Source organism: Arachis hypogaea, chromosome 13 (genome assembly GCF_003086295.3).
Source record: "Arachis hypogaea cultivar Tifrunner chromosome 13, arahy.Tifrunner.gnm2.J5K5, whole genome shotgun sequence".
NCBI classification, from domain to species: domain Eukaryota; kingdom Viridiplantae; phylum Streptophyta; class Magnoliopsida; order Fabales; family Fabaceae; genus Arachis; species Arachis hypogaea.
This window is the reverse complement of record NC_092048.1, coordinates 130,739,208-130,750,497: the sequence shown is the minus strand read 5'-3', so window position 1 is coordinate 130,750,497 and position 11,290 is coordinate 130,739,208. Positions and strand designations below refer to the sequence as shown.

Sequence of the window (11,290 nt, the reverse complement as noted above, 5' to 3'; positions counted from 1 at the left end):
AGTATAAAATATATGTTGAAATATAAATACACATTGAAAATAAATTAAACCACACATATATTTATAAATACATTGGTGACTGATTTTAGTGGCTGATTTTGGTGTACAAATAACATTTTTCATAAATCATTTTCCATTTATAAAAAAGTTTTATTTTTTGGATTTTTGAATATTTTCTAAAAATATTTTTCTTAATACTGTTAGAGTAATTATTTATACCAAAAAAATTATAAGCATAAAATGATAAGTCATATTATCAGTATTATGCTAGTCATAATTCATGACATGTACGTGATAACAATTTCTTAATTTTCATCACCTTTAATTTAGTAATTACTATATGATATATGATATGATTTTATAACAATGTATATACTTCCCCAATTGGTTTGTGTTTACCCTAATATGAAATAGAAATATTAGGACATCATAAGAATTTATCATTTAGTTATTAATTTAATTTTTTTAGTTTATAATAATTTAATATCACATTTTATCTTATACTTTTTAATATTAATAATTAATTGATGATTAAAAATAATAAATTTTAATGATTTTTTAATATTTTTTTTTATGAAAATGTTCATGAAATCACAAAAGTACTATGAGCAATTTATTGGGTTGGTAGAGCAATAAAAATGAAAATAGTTTTTAACGTAAAATATACAAATAAATATTGTACTTAATTATTATATGATAAAATATAATTTATGTGGATAATTAAATTAAAGAAGATTATCTTGGGAGATTTGATATGGGCATATAGAGCAATAATGCGACTGATGCAAAATCCAAAATTCTAGTCAAACTAAGAGGGGTAGGCTACTTTGCATGAATATGCAAAGTGGTCCCATCTTACACTTTCACTATACAAACCACACCGTCCACCAGTACCGGCCCCTAAACCATTAACAAAAACACGCGCCTTGAATTGGAAGCGGGTGTAAGGATGGAGCAACACACGGTGCAAAAATTCAAAACAATCCAATCCATTTCCACTCTCCATTGCATGGCGCGTGCTACCACACAATCACACCATTCCTTAATATAATCCTCCTTAGCCGACCAAAACCCGCGATTAAAGATACAAGAAACTATCACCTAGCTTTTCTCTGTTTTCTTTTATTTGTAAGTTACGATTTTCCCTGCATGAGCACCTAATTACACTTACCTAAAAAGCTATCACTCATGAGTCATGACTACTAAATACTGCCTTCAAGATAATAACATAATAATAAGTTCATAATTCTAACAAACCTCGAAGCAACAGTTGAAGTTGGCTCCGTCAAGAATTTAAACAAAGAAGGAAATATGAAATAGCAAGCCGCAATTAATTAAGTTTGGTACAGACATTGTGGAACACATGAATAATATACATGAGATTTCTGATATAATCTAAGTCTAGATGTTAGATAGATAGAGAGATAGAAATAACTCCCATGAGAATGGAAGACACAATGGAGTGCAAAAAAGACGTCATCCGAAGCCTAAAATATTACTCACCCACACGTTGACACGTAGGCACGCACGCTCACAGCCACAAAGGTGGAGGCTCGTTCAGATCCACGGGAAGACCGCGCCCAGTCACTCCCAAAAACGACGTCATCTCAGAACTCTCCAGTACATGGTGGGATCCGCCCTCACTCACAGCCACTGCCGGCAGTGTCTGAGCAGCAGCAGCAGGAGGAGGTGGTGGTGGACGATGATCACGGAGGATGCTAGTTTGGAGAAACTCACGGAGCGCCACACGGCGTGATGGGACGGGGGGCCAGCACGTTCCTATGCTGAGATCGAGGGCGGTGGCCAGCGGCGGCGACGGGGGAAAGTTGGTCTTGGCCTTTGGTCCACGGAGGGAACGAGCGGCGCCGTCGTAGGCCATGGCTGCCTCCTCGGGTGTGTCGAAGGTGCCGAGCCAAACCCTAGTTTTCTTCCAAGGGTCGCGTATCTCGGCGGCATAGCGACCCCATGGTCTCTTTCTGACCCCTCTGTAGTGTCCCTCGCGAGAGCCACAAGAAGAGGAAGACGCCATGGACATGACAAACGTCAAGTTTAAAGCAGACTCAAGCTTCCTTTAATTTATTTTTGCAGGCTGATTATTGTTTCACTTTCCCTCAACCAAAAAGAACTACATTACCATCAAAGTGATAAAGTTAATATATGAGAGAAGTGGATATATATATATATATATATATACTGAATTTTATATATAAAGGTAATAAAAAAAACTTATTTAATTTAGTTATACACATAAAAATAAAGACATAAAATTATTCTTTATTTTTTGAAAATGAAAACAAAATATGTTTATTTTTGTTTCTCTTTCTCTATTTCGTTTCCTAAACTCTATACTTTTTATCTCTAAAAGAGTATCTAAACTCAGTTTTTTAATTATCTTATCAATAAGTTACGAAAAAAAATGTAGTATGTATGATATTGTTTATTTTATTTGTTAATTTGAAACAATGTCACAGTAATGTAACTTCCTATTTTTTTAACTAACGTTATGATAATCTATAGAATATGGAAAGCCAATGATCCTAGTTAGTATCAAGATTTGACATATTTAACTGTTAAAAATTCAACTAATCCGCCAGCTTCTTTCCTCGAGAGAATAACAATAATCTCAAAAATAAACACCTGTAGCTTATCAATTTGCTGTTGGAGTTCATGAAAACATACACTAAATTTCTAATTAATTTGGACAGTAGTTTATTAAAAGAAAAGGTCATTGGTGTGGCTGAAATAATTCAACACTAAAGTAGAGTGAAAATGTGCAGGACCCACAAAGCACTCTCTCCAGTCTCCACCTAGCTCGCGTAATCGTCGGTTGGACGGCACGGCTCTTTTGTATTGGGTGCTAGCGACAACACAGTCCTCATGTGGACCGTGTGATTGTTGTTTTGGTTCCACACTGTTGATCTAACGGCTGAGGAGGAGGTGGGGCCCAATAACAATAAGAGGTGGTTAAGTAGGGAGGCAGAGCCGCCTCCTGAGTGCTGAGCGCAGGGTGGAGCTAAACTGGGGAGCGTGACGTATGCCCTATTCACTTGTACTGCATATATATAGCTGAGCGGCGCCTGACACCGTAATTGTTACCATAAATGTTAGCAGCAAATCAAATTTGAGTTCTACTAGTATTCCCCCTCATTCAAACCGTAACTTTTAATTAGAGAGGCGTGAAGAAGTGAATTAAAGTGGAGGAGAAGATGGTGGTGTTGTGAGGTGAATGAATGAATGAATGGAGAAGGAACCCCACGTGGAAACGTGTCTGAGTTGCAGGGAACAGGCGAAAAAAATAGGGTTAGTCTGGTTGGCGTGTTTGACTCAGTTGGATTGGATTTTTGAGGTGTTACATAATACACATCTCTTTCTCTTTCTCACATCACAAGCACAGGCCCCTTCCCTCATTTTGTGAAGTTGAATGAAAGGGGAATAAATTCCGAGCGGAGAACTGCGGGGACTCTGCACATTCAGAGTAGTGAGTGCAGAGAGGAACACAGTGTATTTGCAGCCGGTTTCGTATAATGACAATTGACAACGGGGACCCTCTAATAATGTTCCCGTGAATTCCCATTTACCTCTCCCTTTCTACTCTTTTCACCTTTCTTCTTTTTATTAACAACACACTCTTCATTTATCAAAGATGTGCCTCAAGTCCACTTGAGGCCCAATCCAAGTAGGAGCCCAGTTTCTTTGATGGACAAAACTTTGCTGATTTACACAAAATACACATAAGAAAAGATCATGAAAGTAATATAGGGCCATTCTCAACAGCAGTGTGGGTATGAGTATGATGATGCCTTGTCATCTGGATGTCCCGTGAATAATGAGTCCTGGCTTTTGCATATGCTGCTGACTTTCCTGCAATTTGTTGAGCTCTCAGAATGTTGTTGCGCCTTCTCCACCAGCAAACTGATCCTCCCACAAGTGCCACCGCCATGAAACTAACACCTAATCCAATGCCCGCTCTATCACCCCCAGAGAGACCACGTCCACAGCTAGGTAAACCAGGTATACCACACAGTCCTCTGTTATCCGTAAAACTGCGTGCACCCAAAACAATATCAACATTACATTGCGTTTTGCGTATTCTTTATTCTCAACATTAATCATTCATTCATAATAACATAACATACTTGAAGCTAGCTCTGTGCAATAGTCTTCCTCCTAGACTTGCTGGAACACTTCCAGACAGCCTATTCCCATTTAGGTTCCTGCATCCACACAACTTTAGTACTGATTTCTCATTGTCTTATAAGTTTCATTTTTTCAACTCTAGACAATCTTACAGTCTCTGTAATGATGTCAACTCTCCAAGACTTTCTGGGATTGCTCCTTCCAAAAAGTTATAGGACAGATCACTGCATCATTGATTATTATGCCATTTAGAAACTGCATTACTATGATAAACAAACCAAGACGATTATAATGAGAACATGTCACTTACAGTACTTGCAGGCTAGTTAATTTACTTAGTGAGGATGGGATTTCTCCATGGATGCTGTTTGTACTCAAGTTTCTGCGATTCACATGCCATAATAATAAGCAAAGGAATGGGCATATGAACTTACGGATGGTGATATATATTTTATTAGAGAACAATAGTATAAAGTAGGAAAAATGGAAAGTTGGGAACTTGGGACTATTTATTTTGATCAACTTACATACACATAAGGCATAAATTGATGAACTCACAGGGTTTGTAGATTTCGCAGTCTGGATATGTCATTTGGCAAGAAACCCTTGAGTCCTTGATTGTCAAGACCACTGTTTTCATCAACAGATCAAGCACTACTTAATCAAGATATTGAGATCAAATAATATTCATTATTCAATACAAGCACACATTTTAATGCTTTAGTGGTACCAAGAATCCCTTTGCTAATCAAGTAGTACAGGTAAGGACAAAAGAAATTACATTCCATCAATGACCCATCTGCTGCTACTTTTGTCTAATTGGCAATCCACTCCACTCCATGGATGTTGTTGAGGAACACAGGGATCACCATTCCATCCAAGCCTGGGTGGAAGCCCCAACGCCTTCTTCAATGTTTGCAATGCACTTACTAGATTAAATAACAACAGTTACCAACTTTCAGAAGTTGCTATGCATTCACATTTCACAGTACAATAAACTAAACTAACAATAGTAAGGACCAGGGATGTGCATGAATACCTTCCTCCGGTAAAGTTTTTGACTCAGCCATTATAACTTCAAATATCTCAATGGCACTGATCATAGCTCTACCTTGCTTTGGGGTCAATGTTATTGTCAGTATCCTACCATCAACACTAACAGTTTTATTCAGCACTAGTGCAGTATATCGATCCCCACTCATTTTCACAATGTCAACATCTCTGAAGGCAACATCACCATTCAGCACAATGTCAAACACCCTTTGCCCTGCATCAGTCACCAAGTTCTCAATCTCTGCGAAATGCAACCAAATAGAATAGTTTCTGTTGGGATCCACCTCCAATGTGTATGTTAAATCAGGCTGAGTATCAGTACTAACAACCGCCGACTGATAAAGCGCGGCAGGGTAGAAGTTTGGTGGCAATGTAGCCTGTTTGATTCTGGTTTCAACGGATCTAGGCTCGTCTGAATACTGACCAAAGCCCTTACTGTGTTGCCAAAACCTGTCTCCTCCCCTTGGATCCCCATTATAGTCCACGCCAAACCGTGACTGGCCATAACCACAACTCAGTCTCTTAACAGTTCTAAGCATAACTCCTTCACTCCACCCTGGGACAAAATAATAGGCCTTATCATCAATCCGAAGAATCTCAATGGAAAGAATGGCCGGATCGCCGTGACCTGTGCTGTGAAAACAGATTGAGATAGAATCATTGGTGAGGAACACAATGGCCTCAGCAAACACTTGATCATCCTGAGTGCTCCAACCAGGGTTCAATGAATGTGTTTGAGTGCCTTCAATGGAGATGTCAAATAAGGGCTCAGTGCTATTCCCAAGCTCATCAATTAGTCCAAAGAAGATTCTGATTGAGTAGTGACCCTTTGGGACTCCATCAAAGTTGTAACAATTTTGAGGGCCCTGGGACAAAGGGAAATAGCGGAGAGTTGGGAGTGGTGGAGTAATGTAACTAGGATGAGTTGCATTGGTGGATATTCCTCCGCTGTATCCAAAATCTTTGTGCCAAATGGTGCTGGTTGGTCTTGTTTCAACATTCTGTTCTGCCCCACAGCTTAAGCGCAAAGCATATGGGGCTGCCCAGTAAAATTGAAATTTGATTGCATAAGGCTACATAGTTCAACTTCAACATAAGTAATTCTAAATTCTAAATGGGAACATGGAAAATAAAGCATATAAAAGAGGTGGTAGTTGAGTACACAACAATGGGGTAGAAAGCTGACCTTGGTTAGCTGAAGAGGAGAGAGAAGCGAAACAGAGGAGGAAGAAGCAGAAGAGCATCCATGGCACAAGAAATCTAAGGAGCATTGTGGTGGTGTGCGTTAGTGTAGTGTTATCTCTCTCTCTCTCTCTCTCTACAAGATGCTGCGCTCTTTTTCTTTTCTTTTGTTTTCTTTAATTCAAATCAAGTGTATGTAATCATAGCTACTTGCTTTTTTGAGAAGAAAAATAAAGAGAAAAGAGAACGTGCAGCGTGGTCTTTGCCGCATTGTTGTTTAGTATTGTCTTCTGTTCTGTTATACACTAATTCTTGTTCTTCATATAGTTGACTTGCGCGCCACAATCTATGATTAACTCTATACACTATACAAGGTGCTACTCACGCGCATATTACTAGCTAATTATATCTTTTATTTGCATAACCGTGATGCCTTTCAATTATGTGGAAACTATATCTATTACAACTCATACTATAAGTAATATTTACGTTGTTATGATTATGATTCGCAACTCTTTATGCATGCATAATTTACTTGAGCATTTTGCATTGGTTACATATCATTAGTTGCAATTAATAGCGGCCTATATATCCAGCTAAGAAAATCTACCGTAATTAATTGGTTTAATTTCATTAATTGAATAGATGGGACCTTATGGTAGTAGAATGGTTGAGAGATGCGTTGGCTGAACTTTTTAGACATTTGACCAACTTGCAGGACGGCAGGACACATTAGCGCGCAATCGTCGGAGGACATAATGGAGGATTTTGGGACCCACCACCTTCTTCTTCTTCTTCAGTTCTTCTTCACTGGATGTGGCCAACTAGTTAGGTTTATTGGAGGAATACTATCTTGTATGTACACTTTTAATAAAGAGTAGAGATTATTAATTTTAAGATAAAACATTCAAAAAACAATTATCATATACAATGCACGAGGTTTCATAAATTTTGTTTGTTACCAAATTTTACTATTCACAAAAAAAAAGTGAGTTCTATGGTGCTCTTGTTATGGTGTTTAAATTGTCTAACTTCCTTTTTAAAATAAAAAATAAAATGTTTAAAATAAAAAATAAATCAAATAAAATTTATTAAATATTATTTATTTATCTTTTTTGATAACTTAAGTACAAAGTGATAAGTATCATAACATTCACAAAAAAAAACTCTCACTTTCTTTTTTTTTTCAAACTTTATAGATTTTTGTGCATTGATTAAAACTTTTTACATTAAATTTTTTTAGTTACTGCTATAGTATTTTATAAAAATTTAAATTTTTTAAATTTTGAATGATTTTTCTCTTATATTTTCTTTTAGTACCACTTATGAAATAAATAATGAGAAATCACATTTTATCTTTTAAAATAAAATTCAAAATTTAGAGAATTCAAATTCGTTTTATAAATGATACTTAATTTGTCAAAATAGGTAATTAGTTAATATTTAATTTTTTACTTTAAAAAATAATTTAGACAATTTAGAGGCTGATTTTTTTGCTTATAGAAAGAAGCCATGTGTATCACCGTAAAATGGAAGGAATGCAAAATATTGCACTGCTATGGGTCAGAGACAAAACGTGACTTACGTTTTATATTTGTTAAATATTTTTTAATTTTGAAATAAAATAAACGTAGCTTACGTTTTGGCTTTTAAAATTTTTTTTTTAATTTCTTTTTAGTTGGCTTTTAAAAAAACGCACCTTGCGTTTTTGCACCTGAAAATGTTGAATTTTTTTTGAAACCCACAAAACGCAAGTTGCGTTTTGTTAGTGTCAGAAACTTTTTCTTGGAATTCCAAAAACGCAGCCTGCGTTTTGTGCACATAATAATATTTAAATCCACAAGTTTGCCTATAAATACAAAGTCCGGTTTCGTTTTTCTTCATCTTCACTTCTCCTCTTGGTTTTTCTTTCATAAAGTCCTCAATAGGGTGTTTTTTTGGCAGATAACTGTGTCAAAAAAATAGAGTTAGTTGAGGCTGAAGTTATGGAAGGTATTGCAAACTTGCGAGTATATTATAACGGTGAGGTTATAACAAACACACATGAAGGAGTGACCTTTGTTTGTGAATGTCCATTGTCATTTGCCATTCCATGTACCATGAGTTTTGTCGAGTTATAAAATGGTCTTTGTAATAACATTCAAAGCCACATTTTAAAAAGGGTGAGCAATCTTTTATACAGAAGTCCTGTGCAAGTATTTGGTGGGCTAATACAGTTTCAAATAATACCCATCACTGACGATACCAGTATGCAGCAGATGTTTTATATTTATCAACAAACCCGATCTCAAGTGCCGATGATAGAGCTGTACATTGAGTTTGAACAGCAGTCGGGGATGAGTACGGTCGGCGAGGAGGTCAATGTTGATGAGCTCGGGGATATAGATTGGGAAGAAGATAATAATGATAGCGAAGAGGAATTCGAAGCAAACTATGAAGTCGATGACGGAGACTTGGCAGGCAATCCGGCAGTTCAAAATGAAGCGAATGCCGTTGTAAGCCAACACCCGTTTGGTGTTCCGTCTTTTATGCCGACTCTAGATCTCGAAGCCATGCATGCCCCAAAATTTCCTGAGTATGCGAATACGGGTATGTTATGATTATTAACTCAAGTTTCCTGTAGTGCTTAAATAATTTGCCTTGTCTGAAACTGATGCTAGTGCGCACGTCGTAGGTGAAGGCAACATTGCGGCGGAAGATGGCGAGTTTAGTGTCGGAATGGAATTTGGTTCGAGAGAGTCAGTGATGTCTGCAATCAAAAGCTACACCATCTCTAGAGGAGTTGATTACACTGTGTATGAGTCTGAGCCACAGACATTCTATGCGAAATGCAAGGGATATGGTGCAGGGTGCGACTGGCTTATCCGAGCTAGCTTGATTCGAAAAAAAGCTTGTTGGGAGATCAGGAGATACAATGGGAAGCACACGTGCACCATGAGCACGATTTCACAAGATCATGCCAAGTTGGACTCAGACAAAATTGCAGATGCCATTAGGCCGTTGGTCGAAGCAGACCCTTCGATAAAGGTGAAGTCCGTTATTGCAGAAGTTCAAGGCAGGTTCAACTACACTGTGAGTTACCGCAAGGCTTAGTTGGCAAAGCAGAAAGCTGTCGCAAAAGTTTTTGGTGATTGGGAAGTTTCTTACCAGACTCTGCCAGTGTGGTTGAAAGCAATGACAGTGAAGATGCCAAGGTCTCGTGTTGAGGAGGTTCAAGGTGTAAGAGTTCTGCACCGCGTTTTTTGGAGCTTCTATCCGTGTATTGTAGCATTCAGACACTGCAAGCCACTGGTGAAGGTTGATGGCACGCACCTGTACGGAAAATATAAAGGTGCACTTCTGGTACCTGTTGCACAGGATGGGAATCAAAACATTGTACCTATTGCATTTGCGATTGTCGAGGGCGAGACAGCAGACACGTGAGAGTTTTTCTTAACCAATTTGCGGAGATATGTTTGTTACCATTAATGGTGTGGGTATTATTTCTGACCGCCATACCTCCATCGACGCTGCAATAGATCGCGGTGCATGGTCACCACCAAAGGTGTGGCACATGTACTGCATCAGGCACATCGGGTCCAACTTCTTAAGGAGGTTCAAGGCTCTATATTTGCATAAACTCGTGGTCAACACAGGTATTTCAACTTGCTATTATGGTTCTATTCATAGTAAATTTGTGGCACCTACTTATGATTAAATGGTTTGTTCAACAGGCTATTCTAGGACGGAGCAGGAGTACAACAAAAACTACCAAAGGCTTAAAGAGTGGGGTGAGGCATATACTCAATGGTGCGATGAGATCGGAGTTGAGAGATGGGTGTTGGCATTCGATGGTGGTCATCGTTGGAGACATATGACAACAAACTTGGTAGAGTGTATAAATTCTGTCCTGAAGGGTGCACGCAACCTTCCTGTGACTGCCCTTGTCCGGTCAACTTTCTATCGGCTGAATGAGTTGTTCACTCGGAAGAGTACTGAGGCTCATGACCGTCTCCGCAACGGATTCACGTATTCAGAATTTGCAACGAAGAGAGTTGAAGAAAGCTTCCGACGTGCAGGAAACATTGTGGTCAACCGGTTCGACACGCGCAACGAGATGTTTGAGGTCCGCGAAATGCAAGATGGTACCATTTAAACTGTTAATCTTGCGCAACGACACTGCGACTGTGGCCACTTCCAGGTTGAGCGACTTCCATGTCGCCACGTGCTTGCATGTTGCGCCAACCAGCGTCTTGATTGGCAAGTGTACGTGCACGATGTGTACAAGATGTCTCAAATTTGCAAGGTGTACAGAGGCGAGTTTGTTCCGATGGGTGACCCATCTATGTGGGATAGATACGAAGGAGCGAAGGTGATCGCCAACTGGACATAGAGGCGCGCGACAAAGGGAAGACCGAAGTCAACCCGCTACTTGAATGAGATGGATTCGCGGGATATGCGTGGTCCTCGCCGGTGTACGGTTTGTGGACGTGAGGGACATAGCCGCAGCCGGTGTCCTCAGCGCGCAGGTCCAGGCTCCGCTGGAGGACATTAGTGGCTAAGCTTTTGTGTAACTTTATTATCCCCTACTTCACAGTTGTATGTGGCTTTTATGTAACCTGATCCTCTATTTTAAATTAGTTAACACTTATTAAATCAATAAATATTTTAAACTTGTCATGTAACTTTCTTTGTTGTTAACTTTCATTCTACACGGTAAACACTGAATAATAATTAAGCAGGATAATCTGGGACGTCTTTTATGCGAGCACAAAGCTAAATATATAACAACAATAATACTTAACACTACCAAGTCATAATACAATACTGAATAAAACACTGAATACAAAATATGACAATGAAAACAAAACTAAACTCTAGCAGTACAACATAAACTGCAACTGACTACTTCCTCGGCGCCTTCTTCGAATACAACGAC

The 11,290-nt window shown here is 38.5% G+C and overlaps 2 protein-coding genes across 2 annotated transcripts; both read right to left on the bottom strand.

Moving 5' to 3' along the window:
• Positions 1–1,292: 1,292 nt before the first annotated feature.
• LOC112733519 (ethylene-responsive transcription factor 12) lies at positions 1,293–2,643 on the bottom strand. Its single transcript, XM_025782494.3, has one exon. It carries the CDS (start codon positions 2,033–2,035, stop codon positions 1,532–1,534), a length of 504 nt encoding a protein of 167 aa, XP_025638279.1. The 5' UTR covers positions 2,036–2,643; the 3' UTR covers positions 1,293–1,531.
• An 8-nt stretch (positions 2,644–2,651) lies between these two features.
• Positions 2,652–6,585, bottom strand: LOC112733518 (receptor-like protein 4). The gene is made up of 8 exons (XM_025782493.3): positions 6,377–6,585; positions 5,177–6,229; positions 4,919–5,066; positions 4,696–4,767; positions 4,448–4,519; positions 4,290–4,361; positions 4,137–4,214; positions 2,652–4,043 (listed from the first exon to the last, which is right to left on the bottom strand). The coding sequence occupies exons 1-8, from the start codon at positions 6,459–6,461 to the stop codon at positions 3,743–3,745; spliced, it is 1,881 nt and encodes a 626-aa protein (XP_025638278.1). The 5' UTR covers positions 6,462–6,585; the 3' UTR covers positions 2,652–3,742.
• Between the last annotated feature and the right edge of the window lie 4,705 nt (positions 6,586–11,290).

Bases quoted from the DNA above. Each gene is read 5' to 3' on its own strand.
- LOC112733519 (XM_025782494.3), bottom strand. From the start codon at position 2,035: ATGTCCATGGCGTCTTCCTCTTCTTGTGGCTCTCGCGAGGGACACTAC.
- LOC112733518 (XM_025782493.3), bottom strand. From the start codon at position 6,461: ATGCTCCTTAGATTTCTTGTGCCATGGATGCTCTTCTGCTTCTTCCTC. The intron at 4,768-4,918 runs GTAATTTCTTTT...TGATGAAAACAG, and splicing joins AGATGGGTCATTGATGGAAT to TGGTCTTGACAATCAAGGAC. The intron at 4,362-4,447 runs GTAAGTGACATG...TCAATGATGCAG, and splicing joins TTAACTAGCCTGCAAGTACT to TGATCTGTCCTATAACTTTT.